General features: G+C 55.4%; 1 protein-coding gene and 2 long non-coding RNA genes across 3 annotated transcripts; all 3 read right to left on the bottom strand.

The window, feature by feature from the left end:
* Window positions 1–316: 316 nt before the first annotated feature.
* LOC120385115 lies at window positions 317–2703 on the bottom strand. Its single transcript, XR_005589274.1, has 3 exons — window positions 2642–2703; window positions 1652–1805; window positions 317–562 (listed from the first exon to the last, which is right to left on the bottom strand). It is a non-coding gene; the product is annotated as an uncharacterized LOC120385115 (long non-coding RNA).
* A 429-nt stretch (window positions 2704–3132) lies between these two features.
* LOC120385110 (maestro heat-like repeat family member 5) lies at window positions 3133–7024 on the bottom strand. The gene is made up of 6 exons (XM_039504225.1): window positions 6969–7024; window positions 6312–6455; window positions 5749–5925; window positions 4858–5013; window positions 3660–3782; window positions 3133–3276 (listed from the first exon to the last, which is right to left on the bottom strand). The coding sequence occupies exons 2-6, from the start codon at window positions 6393–6395 to the stop codon at window positions 3151–3153; spliced, it is 666 nt and encodes a 221-aa protein (XP_039360159.1). The 5' UTR covers window positions 6396–6455; window positions 6969–7024; the 3' UTR covers window positions 3133–3150.
* A 244-nt stretch (window positions 7025–7268) lies between these two features.
* On the bottom strand, window positions 7269–11029 carry LOC120385116. The gene is made up of 4 exons (XR_005589275.1): window positions 10977–11029; window positions 9043–9169; window positions 7801–7990; window positions 7269–7381 (listed from the first exon to the last, which is right to left on the bottom strand). It is a non-coding gene; the product is annotated as an uncharacterized LOC120385116 (long non-coding RNA).
* Window positions 11030–16413: the final 5384 nt, after the last annotated feature.

Raw genomic sequence — 16413 nt, forward strand, 5'->3', positions numbered from 1 at the left:
CCCCCCGGGTCCTACCCCAGGGCCTTGTCCATGGCCAATGTGTTCGGCACTGAGTCAGTGGGGATCCAGCCAGAACATCTGACGTCAGTCACCATGGCGATGGCTAGTTCTCCCAGGTTACTTCCTACGAGATGTCTCTAGGCCATGGGCTGGGGGTCTCTGGGCTCCCGGCGTGGGAATCTCCCAGAGACTCCGAGCTCCCTTGCACGTCTGCAGGCACCCGGGGATGGGGTTGGGTCTCGGCACCTCGGGGCTCTGCAGTCAGGGCGTCAGCTGCTTCTGGACTGGAGCCTACAATGTGCATCCTCCATTTCGGCATCTGCCTAGACCGAGCTGAGCTGCTCCCTTTCACACTGGTGCTCCAGTTGTAGCATGTCCGGCAGGGCTGGGGAGGGGCTTGGCTTCCGCCGCCTAGACTGTGAGGTTATGTGTGACTGGTGCACCCCGGCACATCCTGCTCTGCCTCTTTTCTCTCCTCCTTCCCATGCAGCAGCTGCTTTGCCGTCTCCCAAGAGATGTGATCAGTGGTGGGCTCGGTTGGCTCCTGTTAGCCTCTAGATGTCTGTAAGAGGGAGAAAGGGCAGGAACACAAATCAGAAGAACAAAACCTTCCAGCAGGGTAGTTTTCCACAGCACAAAACCACCACACTTTGCTAATGCTCCTTTGTAACTTCCCTGAGAGCTGGCATTGCGTAAAGAGAGCACCCAACCCCCCACAACCTCCGCTACCCTGTGGGCTGGCAATGGATAGAGGAAGTCTGGGAGACTTTCTCCTCTCTCCGCCTGGCTCTGATGACTGAGGGAATCACATGCGAGAAGCTCTGTGAATGTAGGGCTCTGTGCAGTGGGGAGAGATGTCAGACATGGAGCCCAAAGGTGGGGTTGTCCTGACTCTGCAGTAACTTCATTACAGTGAGAGAGATTTCAGAGTTCAGCTACAGGGTTCTGCCCTGTAACCGTGTGTGGGGCTGGGGCAGAAGTGGGGCAGTGATGCACTCATGAAAGGAGTAGGGCTAAGGGGGGGCCCCATGGTACAGCCGCTAAAGCCCCTGTGTGCTGCGTTCCAGCCGGGCCGGCTCTGCCTGGCTGGGGTGGGGCGAGGCGGCTCAGCGGCGCTGCCGTTCCTCTCCCCCCCCGGCCATTTGGGGATTTAGTTGGGGATCGGTCCTGCGTTGAGGAGGGGGTTGGACTAGATGACCTCCTGAGGTCCCTTCCAACCCTGCTAGTGATACTCTATGAGCTGCTCTTGCCTGTAGGCTCCGCCCCCTACAGCTCCTGTTGGCTGCGAATCATTAATCCCACCCTGGCCCTGCCCCTAGCTGCTCCTCACTCCAGCTCCAACCCTCGGCTCGACCTCCACTAGGCCCCACCACCCCGGCTCCAGCCACTGGGCCCAACCGTCCATGCTCTGGTGTCTGACACCAGCGATATGTAGGAGTCGTTCACCTCCGGGCTTTCCATGCGTATGGCCCTGACTTTGTCAGCTCTGGTTTTCATCTGCCATTGTGCTGCCCCGTCACATGGCTTTATTAGATCCCTTTCAACTTCTTCAAAGTCTTCTCTACGCCTCACTGACCTACACAATTGTCTGTCATCTGCCAATATCCACCTCGTTGTTCAGTCCCTGTTCCAAAGACGCTGTTGTACGTACCATAGCAGGACAAAGAGGTCTTCTGTGTCGGTCCCGGTTCCCTAGTCGAATGCGGAACCCGACACGAGATTTCCAAGCTTCTGCAGCCATTTGTAATGTCTATTGAGGATGTGCCCTGTGGTCCTGTCACATGTCAAAGGCACTTCCTGAAAAGCTGAAACAAAGAGGAAACGGGTTGGAAGCCCCATGGTGCTGATGTGACTGGTGCCTAGGAAACCTCCCCTTCAGATGGCCATTGCCACATGCTATTAGCTACCCAAGAGTCTGCAGGCAAGAAACAGCAACTCAGCTACTCCCAAAATAGCCCTGGACAGAGAGGAGACCCCATTCCGTGCGTAACTTCCCCCTCCCCCAGCATACGCACATCCACATGCTAAAACACAGGCAGGTGGGAGCAACTCTGCTTGGGATGGAACAGAAAAGCAGAGGTGTTAAATCATCCAACATTTACGCACAGATCCGCATAGGAATTTAGACTCCTAACAACATCTACTGAAATCCTATGTGGCCCTGGGCCTTCGTTCCTTAAGAGGTCACAGGGAAAGATGTTCCCAATGTGCACTCAGGGAATTTCCTATGAGCTGATAACCAAGATATGAGTGGTTCCCTGGCCTGAAATCTCTCCATTACAGGGAGGGCAAGTGATGAATCTTTCCCTACAGAGGGTAATTGTCATCATCACCACCACCACCCTTAATAATAACAACAGCCCTTTTCAATTCTGTCAGGCCTTCCTTCAGAGATGTTCTGACCTCTATGAAGACAGTCTCCCCACACAGTTCTAAGGCTACGTCTATTCTAGGAGCTAGGGATGGAATTTCCCTGCTCCCGTACACATATTGTGGCACCTCGATCAAAGCTCACGTGATCATCCTTCTTCCTTAAACACTGTCCTTAGACAGAGAGGGACACATTCAAACTGTTTTCAGGCCCTGTGCTGCACCCCTGTACTTCCCACAGAGGCACAAACACACAGAGGTATTTCCTTACCTTCATACAGGCGGGAGATGCCATCTTCAGTCACTGTTTCAGACAACAAGTCACAGTAATGGTGGATAGTATTTCCTAGACAGACAATGAATCTCATGACTTTTCAAATCCTTTGCTTAAAACTGCGAAAGATGCAGCCATTCTCCCAAGACAGCCCTTGGGAAATTAAATACATTCCTTACATCTGTTCACAAAGCACATTAGATAAAGCATCAGAAGCCTAGAAGTCACTGAGAGACTGATTTCCAAAGGAGATTGAATTCACATCATGCTGGTTTCCCCAAGGCGCAGCCAAAGAGGAGTTGTGGGCAGGGGAAGTTGGTGCGATCGATACAGCTAAGTTGCTCCACTCATCTTGGAAGTCATGTTAATCTCTCTCTCTCTCTCTCTCTCTCTGTCACACACACACACACACACACACACACACAGAGTTTTAAGATTCTGGTGCTGTGAGAGGGAACAGAGCAGCAGTCTAGAAAAGGGCTTTGAAGGAAGCAGGTCAAAAAAGCTCAAGTGAAGTCGCTCTGCTTACCAATGAACAGGGCTGCAGAATGTCTGATTGTTGTCTGTGAGCTTTCCAGGTATTCTAAGGCGTGGAACAGGAATTTGGGGATGTGGCTCTTGTTGTTCTGCATCTAGGAAGAAAGAAGGAAGAAACGCACAATATACAAATGACATGTTCTTCCCACAGGGACTAGTCCAGGGAAGCCAAAGCATAGAGCCAGGGCATGGCAACAGCCAGTATGAGCCCATACGCCATAGCAGCACCTCTCTGGAGTTACTGTTGTGTTCTCCAGAACCTCAGCTTTTGTTTTCAGAAAGTTTGCAGGTCTAACAGTTCAGGAGAAAAATTTCAAAAATGTGAAGGGATTGTAACTCCTGCAGAAATGAACCAGCAGAGAGCCTGGAATAGAGTCCTGCCACCCGATGGAAGCGGATGGGTACTCAGGGTGTGGGGTTAAAAAGGTCTCCCTCAAGTCCCCATTCACCACTCTGAAGGCACAAGGAATTCACCTACCAAGCACTTCCAGGCACACTTCCGGAGCTGTGTGGACCCATCCCAGGCCATGCTGCGGAACAGCGTCTTCAAATGAGCCCACCTGAGAAACACTGCGCAGCGGAAGAGCGTCAGTTTGCATCTCTGCAAGAGAAGGTGAGACCAAGAGGGTTCTCACTGAGAGAGGACAGTCTGGGGACATGGAACCTTCCCGTCACTTGTTCTCCTGCTTTTCCTGCTAGTGGAGGAGATTCCTGTCATTTGTTGTGGTGTGCTCAGGAGGGAATTGGCTGGAGCGAGCCAGAGCCGTCCTGTCTTTGGATGGTTTGGAGCGGTTGACCAGGGCCCTGCGCTTTGGGGGGGCCCGCACTTCAGGGGGACGCAGGACGTGGGCCATGCTGGGGCCAGGCGCAGTACTCCCGGTCCCACTATGCTATGCCCCACCTCGCCAGCGCCCAGCGTCGTTTGGGAACTGAGGGGTGGGGTTTTGGGGAGGAGGACTAGGGATGGGGCAGGGGGCGGAGCAGGGGTGGGAAGAGGTGGGGTGGCACTTGGGGGAAGGGATGGAGTGGGGCTGGGGCTTAGGGCAGAGTAGGGGGTGTTGTCCCAGGCCCTGTGCCCCTCTATGGACGGCCCTGGAAAGATTCATAAGAGATCTCCACAGCTCAGTCCTTAGGTGCAAAGAGACTGCATGAGAGCGTGAGTCAGCTTTGGGATCCCAAAGAGTCGGACCAAAGGGCCCCCAGATCAGGCTTCCCTCCACATCCCAGTTGGCCCAACAACAGAGGGCAACGTCCGGTGAATTCTGGGAAGCTGGGACCTGGAGAAGTTCTCTCAGGAGCTCCAGGGAAGAAGTCAGGGCAGCTGCACCCACTTTCCAGAAGGCTGTGGGCAGATATCAGCTCCCTGAACTGAAGGGGCTCTTACAGATCTGTGCTCCCTTTTCTTTTGCTGCCTCTTGTTATGAACCTTTGGATGCAGCAGCCCAAAGGCCTGAGGCCCCCCTGCAGGAGAGGGTCAGGGCTCTTTCCCAGAAGAAGGCTTTTCTTCCCAATTGTGCTGTGTGCTGTGAGAATGGATGAGGCACTGGGCTCCAGCATGGAGTGAAGCAGGGAGGAGAAGACTCTGCTTGGGCAAGGGGCTCTGGCCATTAATGGAGTGGGGGCCCCAGGAGATTCTGGCTCTTTACTCTTAAGGAAATAATGACTGTGGCACTTACCAGTGTCACACTCTCATCCCGGTCTTCAAGGTGCAGCAGGAGCGGGAGCAAGCAGTGGATCATCTTCTGCTGCACGATGGGTTTGTCCGGGTCCTTCACGCTGCTCACCACGTTGCCAAGCAGTAAAATGGCAACGGAGCGCACGCTGTCCCTCTCCTGGCAATGACACACAGGGAGTGGGAAGCCCGGTTAAAGCCAGGCAGGATCAGAGCATAACGTGACAGAGTCATAATCCATACGCTGCTCCGGTTCCCCGTGTTAACTGACTTGGGTCGCGGGAGCAGTGAGGCCACCAGGCCAGCGCCATAGACATCTTGTGTAGAACAAGGCCTGAGACACTGTGCAGGGCAGTGCAGCCCCATGGTGTCCTAGACACAATTTCTGTCTGGAGAGCACAGAATCCTAGACCCCTAGAAGCTTAGGGGAGAGGGAGGGAAGGCTGCTGGAGACTGGTCTGGGGAAGGGGAGGAGCAGCTGCTGGAGCCTTACAGGGAGGTGCTGCTACAAAACACAACAGTGCTTTTGCTCCATGGAGCCCCTTAGAGCACGGAGAATCCCGACCCACCTCTTTCCTGCTGGGAATCTCCACCTCTTTGGGGGCCGGTGTTCTCCAGACAGCTGGTCATTTGCCCAGTGCCAGGCCCCCTCTCCCCGAGGCCAGGCGGCAGCAGGGGCTGGGAGCATGGCGCTGATGCTGAGGTTTGCGGAGAAGAGCTCTGACAGGGAGGTGGCTGAGCAGGAAATTCCCCACCCATGGCAGGGGCACCCCTTGGAGGCTTCATGGCAGGGCTGAGGGGTGGGAGGGAAGGGGATGGGAAGAGAGAGACAAGGGCACCAGAGACAGGCGGGGGGGGGGGAGGAATGGGGTTCTCCTGTGTTTCCCAGCCTTACGTCATCAATGAAGGGGCGAAGGCTGACTGCAATGTCCTGGGAGATGGAGCCAAGCCCCTCCCCATCCAGGAGGTAGATGATGTCTGCAGCTTGATGCATGGCTCCCATGACACGCCCTCTATCCGTGTCACAGAACATGTCCATGATCGCTGGCAGCTGGGCCCGTAACGAGTGCACCTGCAGCAATGGAGAAGGCAGCTCATTACTACCCTGGATGACAGCCTGGGGCATATGCTGGCCCATCCCACTCCCACCTATGAGACACCACGGCTGGCACAGCCGCCCAATGGGGCACAAAGTCATTCTCCTGTCACTCTCTGCCAGCTGCTCACTGTAACCTTTGTCTTTGCTCACCCGCCTCCCCTACTGCATCACATCTGCAATCAGGGGTCAGCTCACGGGAGCAGGGACCATGTCGTGCCTTGATTTGCTCAGTAAAGCACCTCCAACATTTGAGTGCTGTGCGTTAAACAACAACGCTTGTGTGGGGATCTCGCTCTCATTGCTGAGCGATTCGATAGACATCGGCTTCCTCGGTCCCCCGGGCAATCCACGCCCCTCACCTTTTCTGGCTGGAGCACAATACTGCCAAGGCCTCGCAGACTGAGCCGACGTACAATGGGGTTTTTATCTTGGGTCCATTCCATGAGCTGTGCCTGGAGCTCTGATTTTGTCAGTATTGTCTCAATGGAAGGACTCTGGAGAAACTGGAAAGAGCCAAATCAACATCGGGTTGAGGAGCAGAGGTCTTCCTGTGGGGTCTGTCCCCTGGACACTCATCTTTACCAAATGGCCATTTACTCCCATACAACGTCTCCGGTGTGTAGGGAGCCAGTTGCTGCTCTTTCAGTTGGCTCATTCCCAGAACTTAGACTAATGCACAAGTCACAAATAAACCCCCAGGGAAAGGGAATCTCCAGGCCCCACTGAGTGCCATGGAGAGACCCCTGGGGCAGAAGAAAAGCAGAACCCCAGGAAATGGTGAGGAGAGAAGCATGGCCTTGGGGCACCGGAGAAACATCTCCTCTTGTCACAGGATCCCACCTAGGTACATCCAGCCAGGAGCGATCTCACCCTGTCTCTCCCTCCCTCTCTGTGCCATGCCCCACCACCATCCATGTGCGGAGAGGAGCTAGCTGGCTGGAAGGCTGCTGAGCTGCTGACAATGTGCCCAGAGCTTACTGGCCTGAGCTGCTCTCCTGTCAACTAATGAATCTCACCTCAGTGCAGAAAGTTATGGCGATATTTCTCTGCTCCTCCTCCTTCTCCCTTTGAACAGTGGTGACGGCCTCTCTGAAGGCGGCAGGGAGCTGAGGTTCTCAAACTCGATCATGGCTCTGGAACATGGAGCAGAAAGTCCCTTGTGGTTATCAAGGGGGAGAGAGAGTTCCTCTCTAGTTGCTGGGCTGAGATGGCAGCCTGGAACAGAGGAACATTTCACACGGAAATCCCATTCCCAAGAGAGACCCACTGAAGAGGAAACTTTGGGCTCCTACCTTGCAATCACGCCAACACCCTGCAGTAGTAATATCGTGAGGCTATCATGTCCCAACCCTGCTGAAATTGGATGCTGGCAAATTCCTTCCAGTATCCGGGCATGGAAAAAAGAGTCTTCACAGCCTCCACCGACGTGCTAAAGACAAAAAATACCAGTGTCAGGCAACGAGATCAGCCCCAATCATGGCAAATCTGCACACGCCCTGGCACACACAGTATGGACAGCAGGAGCTAGCCTCCCGAGGATAGATCCAGTGTGATATCATGGTGCTCCCCTGCCCAATGGGCCCTGTCGACACTGCAGTTTCATTGAGTTTGTAACCAGTTAGTGACACTGTAGCTTCTTAAGATGGTTGATGTCATCACTCAATGCGGTTGAATACTTGATTCTTTACTGTGACAGGTAACAGGACTCAAGCGGGCATGTGGGGCCAGATCCTTAGTTGGTGTAAGCGAGCCTGGGCTAACTATAGCACCTGAACAAATGATGGCCATGAACAGCCTACATGTGTTTAGCAGAGCACATCTGTTCTTCCTTTTCCTTTCAGTCATTACCTTAGGGGGTTGAGGCAGCTGGATCCCTCCTCGGGGCTGGATGTCGTGCTGGCCATGTAGGTCCCTGGCAAGTGCAGATCCATCACATACTGCACTTGCCTGACGCAGAGGATGAGCATCTGGGGATACATTTCCAGGATGGCTTCTCGGTATCCCCATAGGAAAGGACCTCGTAAATGGTCCTCATTGCCTGGAGGGGGGAAAGAATTTCACTCCACTCGCCCAATCTGCCACCTGCCCCCATTGCCATTCGCTATTGTCCTTTGCTCGGGTCTCATTTCCTCCCCAGCCTCTTACAAAAGAGGATTGGCTCCTGAGAGGAGAAGACATTTGGAGGGTCCTGAACCTTCACCCATTCCTGGAACGGAAGCAGGATGGAGCCCTACGGAAAGGTCAGAGGAGTCTGGATGATGTTATTCCCCATTATTTCGCTTAATGGTGCAGACTCTGTGCTTTGGGTTTCCAGCCATGACTGCACGGGCTGAAACCATCCTGAGGAGATCTGTTCTTGTAGACCCAGTGTTTCTGGCCCAGTCAAAAGTACTGGACATCTCATGATCCCATGCTGGGAAGATTTCTAGTCACAATTTAGAGAGCCAGAAACCTGGATACTTCCAAGAGACACCCGAACTGCACCTGCTCACTAAAGAGCCACCTAGAGCGGCAAACAGAGCCAGGGCACCAGCAGATAAACCGCTTCAGATCAGTAACTTTTCCTGGGTGAAGCTTTATTTACACCTCTTTGGTTTGCTAGGAGGTGGCCAGGACACACTAAGGCCTGGTCTGCATTACAGAGTTATGTCAATGCAAGGCCCCTCACCCAGCATCACCCTAACTATGGAATTTCCTTCCCATTGGCAGAACTGCCCCTTGGTGCCAAATTCATAACTCCACCTCCACAAGTGGCAGAGAGTCCAGGTCGATGCAGTGTCAGTGTAGACACAACGTCGCGTACGTCAACTGGCTTTCAGGAGCCTTCCCACAATGCCCCACCCTGACCGTACAATCGAGACGAGCGCTTCTGGTGAGGACGTGCACTGCCGACACAAGCAGCAAAGTGCAGACACACACAAGGGATAGAATTGCTGTGGCGGCTGTATGCCGAGGTTACGCAGGTCGGCTTCATTGTGTAGTGGAGCCGTGGCCTGAAGCTAAGAAGGGGTGAAGCTCACAGACACACACAGATGCACTATCCTCCCCGCGGTTGCGGGTTCTCAAAGTGACATCTCAAACCTCACTTACAGCCAGAGACACATTGCCGCTCTTCTCCTCCCGGTGTCTCTGCTGGAGCTTGTCCAGCAGCTGCTGCAGCACCTCCCTGGGGAGCTGTGGTTCTTCCCCCAGGGCCTTCCACAGCTCAATGGCACATCTGCAGATTCAGAAAGAGAAGTCAGACCTTCCCTGCTTGGCCACCTCTTGCCCTCCCCAGGGAGAGGCTTGGAAAGCGGGCAGGAAAGGTGTCTGAGAGAGGAGACACCCATTGGTGCAGGGAGGCTGAGGCAGGGCAAGTCCCATCAGAGAAGGTTGTATTTATTCCTTTCCCCTAATGGGTTGTTGTTCCTGAAGCTAGCACCGCTGTTTCCAGGACAGTGACCATGATCTGACCACCGAGTGACCAGCACAGTGTGACCACCAGACTGTGCAACATTCTGCTCTGTTACGCTAGGCTCAGTCCCGAGGAACTTGCCTGACCTCAGTGCAGTTCCTATGGCTATTTGGGGGTGTAACTGAGACCCAGCATTTGGTCAAGTGTCTCTTAGCAGCTGAATCCTACTGCAGTGTGGTGGACGGTTCAGACACTGACTCAGAACATGCCCTGATAGGAGAGGGTTCAGGGGAGATTGTACTGCCCAGTGTGACAGAGCTGGAAGGAAACTAGTACTGAAATCCCCCTCCTCTCTTCTCTCCATTCTTGCTGATCTAACCGCTCCTGGTCCCCCCAGGCATCCGCACAGGAAGACTGCAGACAGATCCAAAAGGCTTCCAGTCATTTAACTTCCAAGTTTGGTGAGGAAGGTCGGACATGGTGGTCAAGCCCTGGGGACACTGAGAACTAGGTTGGACAAACCAAGAGCAAATGGCCTGGATTTAAGGTCTTCAGGAAGCTTGACTGAAATTCTGTGCCAACGCTGCCGAGTTTCTATAGCTTCTGAGCACAGACCCTGGAAAGCACTGGGGCTGCTTCAAGGAATTCAAACCTGAAAGGTTTACAAATCAAACACTCAAATCAATATGAAAACCAACACTGTATTCCTCTGGTAACGGAACTGGGTAAGAAATTCAGTTTCTTTCATGCTGCTCTTCAATTCTCTCTCCCATGTGACACAGATTTGTCTATGGTCAGTGCAGAACTGCATTGCAGAGGATGCTGAGGAAAGACGGAGTTTTGACCTCTGGCGAGGGTCCAGTTGGGTTTCACGGCCCCTAGGCACATGGAGACTGTATTATAAACACCTCAGCTGGATGACTCTGCAAAGTGATCGGCAATAACCAGCAGGACTCAGGGTTCACAACGTATTGAGATGAAAGAGGCACTCACCCCTCTCAGAGCTGTTCTTGCCGGCTGTCTGCAGACTCAGGCAGGCTGCACTGCATTTACGCTCTGGTCATGTGTGGATCATTTATTTATTTATTTAGTTTGCAACAATTAGGTCTGGAACTTTCTGTCTGAAGAGATTTACCTCTGCTGCGCAGCGCCATAAGGATGAGTGCATTTTTTCACCACTTCCTCAGCCATGGAATAACTAGGGATCTGACTGCAGGTAACAATCCTGCACTGGTCCCCAGCGGACGGACAGATGGACCTCATGGACCTTTTCCATCTCTGCCTTCTCTCACACAATAGGGAGCAGCCAGACCTCATGACCCAGGGATGTGGAGTCATTTATTGGCCCTGTACTGGATGGGAGAGGAAGTGGGGTGACCCATAGCAATCAGGACAGTGCTGGACTTCTCCAGAAAACTGGCACGTCTCCATCCTGGGGAGTGCAGGAGGAGGGTTGGCTCCTCAGTGGCTGGGCCTGGGCATCTCCTCTTGGTGAGCCTGGACAGCTCTCTGCACAGCAGGAAACTCCCTCCAACTGCGTGAGCCCGACGGACCCTTCCCGGACTGTGGCCTGTCGGTAGGAGCAGGAAGAGAAATAATGGCCTGAGGTGATAACAGAGCAGCTCCCTACCTGTCCGAGGACAGCGTGTGTGCCACACAGCTCAGAACCACGTCCTGGGGTGGGAACGAGCCAGCAAGGCCGTGGCCCTCAGTGCTGCTTTTCTGGCTCTGGGATGACAGACGTTGTCCAGCCAGATTAAGATACGTCCCGACGTCTCCAACCTGGAAGAATGCCAGAAAGTTGAGGATGGATTTATCCATGAGTGACAACCTCCCAGGTAACCCCTCCTGGCAGCCCTGCAAGCCGCCTCTCACCTCGGTTGCCCATCTTGGCTCCTCCATAATCTGAAGAAAGAGGCTTTGACAAGTCCAGGAACCCCAGCCTTCCTGAGGTCTGGTTTAGTACCTTAAAGCTCAGAAACACACACAAAAGACTTCCCCCAAACCTTACCGTGGGCACAGCCCAAACTCCCCTGCTATCCCAGGGCCTTCCCTGCCTTAGCAAACTGCTCTCAGCCTGCTCTCAAGGGCTTCCCTGCAGGAGCCTTTCCTCCATCTCTGCAGCTTCCTGCTGATCTTTCTAGCACAATCAGTTCCTCCAGGCCCGTGCTTCTCAACCCAGTTTCCATTGTGGGCCCCATATGTGCTGTGTGGGGCACGTCCAATACCACCTGTTTGGCCCTGAGGATGTCCCAGGTAGAAGCGCTGCTCCAGACCCAGCTGGTTCCACTGATGTACCCCAGAGCCCATCGCAGAGATGGCAGGCAGGGCTAGTTGGACGGGGCTAGCCAGCTCCAGGCCCCAGCCCTAAGGAGAACCTCTACACTGCGGGATTTTAAAACCTGCCGTAACCAATCTCAAAGCCGGGTCTCTAACCTCGGGCTCAGGCTATGGCACTGGGAACAGCAGTGCAGACCTGGAGACTTGGGCTGGAGCCCAGGCTCTGAAGCCCCCTCCTCCCCAGGCTTCAGAGCTCCAGTTCCAGCCCAAGCCCAGAAGAGGCTGCGTTGCCGTTTGGCCCCACAGTGCCAGCCCTGGGAGCCCACGTCCGTAGGGCCAGGCTTTCCGGCTCCTGCTGCAGAGTTTGCAGCACAAGGTAGACAGACCCGAAAGGGACAAGCCGCCCCCTAGGGCTCTTCCATGGTCATTGCTCTTTCCTCTCTCGAACAAGGAGCAGGAGCTACAACCCGGGTGGCTGGATTCTGGTGCCCTGTTCTGCTAGCAGGAGTTAGAGCCCTGCACAAATCAATCTGCTGATTGAGGGGCCATTTGTTATCTTCCCCCTCGGACCTGCTGGAAACAGGGAACTCGGACAGAGACAGGGACGACCTGCAGGAAACCCCAGGAACAGGCAGGTTTGGGGAGGAAGCTCAGGCTCAGGATTCTGTTTGTTTATGAGTCTCCGAGTTTCCAGGAAAGCCAAAGCCCAGGAAGGGAATAAGTCTGCACTTAGGCGCCATGGGCAGGCGGTATCTGGGGAAGGGCAGGAATGTCACCTATTTCCAGGCCGAGTGATTGAAGGCAACAGTTAAAGGACTGTAGGGAACGTGAACCCTGATTCCTTTCTCAATAACCCCACCTGCGCAGGCTTGGGCAAATCAAGGAGCTCTCTGGGCTTCAGTTTCCCCAGGTGTCAAATGGGTTGAATTCCTACCTCCCAGGAGATGGTGGAGCTTCATTAATCAGGGGAATAATGACTCTGAGAGCCTCCTACCCAGGGGATGTAGAAATGAAGTCTGCCAGAAACCTCCCTAGGCCAGTCTAATTCACGGGGGAGGCACTCAGATCCTGTGGGGATGGGCAGCAGGATCAGAGCTTGGGAGAGACAGAGAGAAAAGTGCAAAGCCAAATTCCTCCTGATCCTTCAGCTGGAATAACAAGGCCCACAGCATGTCTGAGAAACCAGTGTGGAGGCCCCTGGGCAGACTAGGTAAGTGCTGCGCTGCCAGGGCTGGGGCTATCGCTCCCCTTCAGTGGGGCTGGGCTGTCCTCAGGGACGTGTCAGAGCTCCAGCGGGCAGAGAACAGGTCAAACACCTCACGCGCGGATCCCGCGGCCAAGCGATGAAGGGAAAGGGGCTCAGCCAACCTTCACAGCACCATGCCCGTGTGTCCCAGGAACAGTTTCCTAGGAGAGGAAATTCTCCTCCCCTCTCTGCGCAGCATCCCCTGCCCACGGCGGGAGTCTCTTACTCTCTCCATCTTGTCTCCGTGTAGAGACATGATGGTCCTCAGCTCTTCCTCGGCGGCAGAAATCGCTCCAGGGTGGGTGTCGTCAGACCTTCACGGCTCTCATCAGCAGGGCTTGGAGCTGGGCTGAGGAAGCTGCTCCCGGGGTCTGCAATGAGAGGGACAGAGCCTGTCGGGACTGAGTATTTCCATCGCTCAGCTGCCCTGGAACAGTCTGTCCCGGCGGGAGGCTGGCAGTGTCCCGTGAGCGTGGAGACTCCGGCTGAGCCCTTTTCTTAACAAACCTCAACAGGTGCTGAGGTTTCCTCAGTCTTTCATACGCTTCCCCCTCCCCCCTGCCTGAGAAGAGATGGGAGCCTCTCAGCCGGTGCTGGGACCCCAAGGGCACCCCCATTTCCTCCCTCTCTAGCTCCTCCCCCCAGGAAGCCCAGCTTTTGCTGAGAAAGCCTCAATGGCCTGCAAAGCCCAGTCAAGTTGCTTGTTGAGTGCAGCCGAGGGGTCACTGCAGAACCTGCCCCATGTCCCATCCCACCCCGAGCGCCTGAGCAGATTGGCTCAGCAACTCTAGCAGCCCACAGTGTCTGCGAGGAAAGGACTGAGAACAGGGCCCAAGCGGAAATGCCTCTTCCTTCCCCACCCTGCAGCGTGTGGTGCTGCCACAAAACAGGCAGGAATCGCCGGCAGGACAGAAAGTAGCTTCGACTGAAGGAGCAAGTCTGCCTGGCTGAGGAGAATCCCAAACTGTGGGCCTCTGGGGCCCAGCCCCGTGGGTCAGAACTCACTGGGCACAATGTTACTGCAGGGGGGCTGGTTCCAGGGTCACCTAAACCCAGGGCCTGGGGTGCTGAAGGCCTTTGCCCTGGTGTCTCAGGCACCTCCTGAGTGTTACTGCAGCTGGCCTGCGTGGCTGGATTAGCCCCGTCTGTCCTGGACGCCAGCAGCTGAGGATGCAGTAGAGCACACCAGAGCGACACACTCGCATAGATACTCCTGGCAGAGGGGATCCAACCTGGGATTTCTGGAGTTTAGTGCAGGATCCTCTCCCACAGGAGCTAAAACCCAACTGGCTGTTAGCTAAGGCTCTAGAGCAGACTCCTTTGATCTCTGTCTCTAAGTGGTCCTGGTGCCACTAGACGGGCCAGAACACCCCACCCAGCAGGTGTGTGGGTTACCCCTACAAGTGCAGGGAGGGGCCTGGTAGGATTTTCAGCAGTGCCTGTGTCCCATGGAGAGTGCATCAGAATCAGGCACCTGAGTCAGGCACTTCTGCGAATCCCACTAAGCACCTCTGAACTTCCTGAGGTGCCTGAACCCCTTTGTCAACCTGGGCCTCGTTCAAGCAACCCAGAGAAACTCGTAAAGACTGGCTGGAGTCGATCACACTTGAAGAGTGTTTCCTTTCAGCTCCCTGAGCAAGGGGCAGGTAGGTCTCCTGTCAGAGATCCCAGCTCCGGGAGATATTAATACACCCAGCAGGGGAGGCTTTCCAATAGCACAGTCACAAAGCGTCATTACCATGGTCATATGGGAGCTGCTTGGTAATGAGGGGTGGGAGTGCGCTCTTCTTCCTGCTCTTCTGGGCTCCCTTTTCCCACTTCCCCTGCGACTCCGGCGCCTCCTTCTTCGTCCCTGGAGCAGAAAGAAACATTCGTAACATTTCCCTTTTCCATGTAGTATCCCTGCTTTACAGAGGATGGAGGTCGGGCCCAGAGCCCTGAAGTGAATTGCCCAGGGTCAGACTGAAGGTTGTTGGCAGCTAAGCAGAGAACTCCGATCTCATGGATCTTTGCTGGGGGCTTTTACCACACGAGGCTTCCTCGGACCTGGGGCAAGTTTCTTTTCCATGGTGTTTTCTACTCGTCCCCTCCCCTTGCACACCTTCCCTGTCAGTGATGGGCAACGGGCCTCATTTGCATTTAACCCCCCAAGAAGTAATGGCTCAGCTCTGGTACGGTTCCCAGCTGGGACCTCTGGAGCATTTTACTGATGAAATGGACCCGATCCAGGAGACAAGAAATGATTTCCTACAACGTCCAGCCTCTCTGTTCTCCTTACAGCCCGGAGCAATGTTAGTACTCCCCACCCCACAGTGCCAGACCCCCAGAGGGGGGGTGACCTGACACACTCAGCTCTCCCCACCTCAGAGATGGACCTCGGCCACCCTTGCCAAAGGATCTGGCACTAAATGGAGTCCAGAGTCTGAGGTACCCCTCAGGGCCGGCTCCAGGCAGCAGCCGAGCAAGCTGGTGCTTGGGGCGGCAGATTCCAAGGGGCGGCCGTCCGTCCAATCCCATTTTGGGGTGGGGGCCTTTGCTGCTTCCGCCGCCTCGGCAGGTTTTTTTCTTTTTGGTTTGTGGCAGCGCAGAGGAGGAGCTGCTGGGAGCGGTGCCAGGTCTGCAGCAAGCCCAGCAGCCCGCCCACCGGAGCAGCGTGGAGCCCTCCCAGCAGGCAGCGCGAGCACCCGCTTAAGGAAGCCCTGGCCGCCCCCTTGTCTCCACCCCGCGCTGGCTGGGTGTGCACTCCGCTGCCCGGGGTCTGCAGGGCTCGGAGTCCCCCTGCACCCGTGTTCCCGTCGCCCCGCAGGGATTTTTTGTCTTTTCGGTTTTTTATTTTTTCTTCCCTTCGGTGCTCCAGCTGGCTGGGCGGTTTGTTTCGCACACACCCCCGCCCCCCGCTGCTCCGACCGGCCGGCAGGTTTCCTGCTGCTCCCTCCTTTGCTGCTATGGCCGGCAGGTTTGTTCACCCCCCTTCACTGCTCCGGCCGGCTGGGCGGTTTGTTTCGCACACACCCCCGCCCCCCGCTGCTCCGACCGGCCGGCAGGTTTCCTGCTGCTCCCTCCTTTGCTGCTATGGCCGGCAGGTTTGTTCACTCCCCTTCACTGCTCCAGCTGGCTGGGCGGTTTGTTTCGCACACACCCCCGCCCCCCGCTGCTCCGACCGGCCGGCAGGTTTCCTGCTGCTCCGTCCTTTGCTGCTATGGCCGGCAGGTTTGTTCACCCCCCTTCACTGCTCCAGCTGGCTGGGCGGTTTGTTCGCACACACCCCGCCCCGCTGCTCCGACCGGCCGGCAGGTTTCCTGCTGCTCCCTCCTTTGCTGCTATGGCCGGCAGGTTTGTTCACCCCCCTTCACTGCTCCGCCGGCTGGGCGGTTTGTTTCACACACCCCGCCCCGCTGCTCCGACCGCCGGCAGGTTTCCTGCTGCTCCCTCCTTTGCTGCTATGGCGGCAGGTTTGTTCACCCCCTTCACTGCTCCGCCGGCTGGGTGGTTTGTTTCACGCCCCGTCGCTCCGACCGGCAGGTTTGTTTCACGCCCCCCC

The sequence above is a fragment of the Mauremys reevesii genome, linkage group 17, assembly GCF_016161935.1.
Source record: "Mauremys reevesii isolate NIE-2019 linkage group 17, ASM1616193v1, whole genome shotgun sequence".
Classification (NCBI taxonomy): Eukaryota; Metazoa; Chordata; order Testudines; family Geoemydidae; genus Mauremys; species Mauremys reevesii.

What these genes read in the sequence shown, in the direction of transcription:
- LOC120385110 (XM_039504225.1), bottom strand. Translation starts at nt 6,395, where the DNA reads ATGGAATGGACCCAAGATAAAAACCCCATTGTACGTCGGCTCAGTCTG. An exon ending in TTGTGCTCCAGCCAGAAAAG is followed by an intron (nt 5,926 to 6,311) that starts GTGAGGGGCGTG and finishes CCATTGCTGCAG; the next exon opens with GTGCACTCGTTACGGGCCCA. An exon ending in AGTGTGCCTGGAAGTGCTTG is followed by an intron (nt 3,277 to 3,659) that starts GTAGGTGAATTC and finishes CTTTCTTCCTAG; the next exon opens with ATGCAGAACAACAAGAGCCA.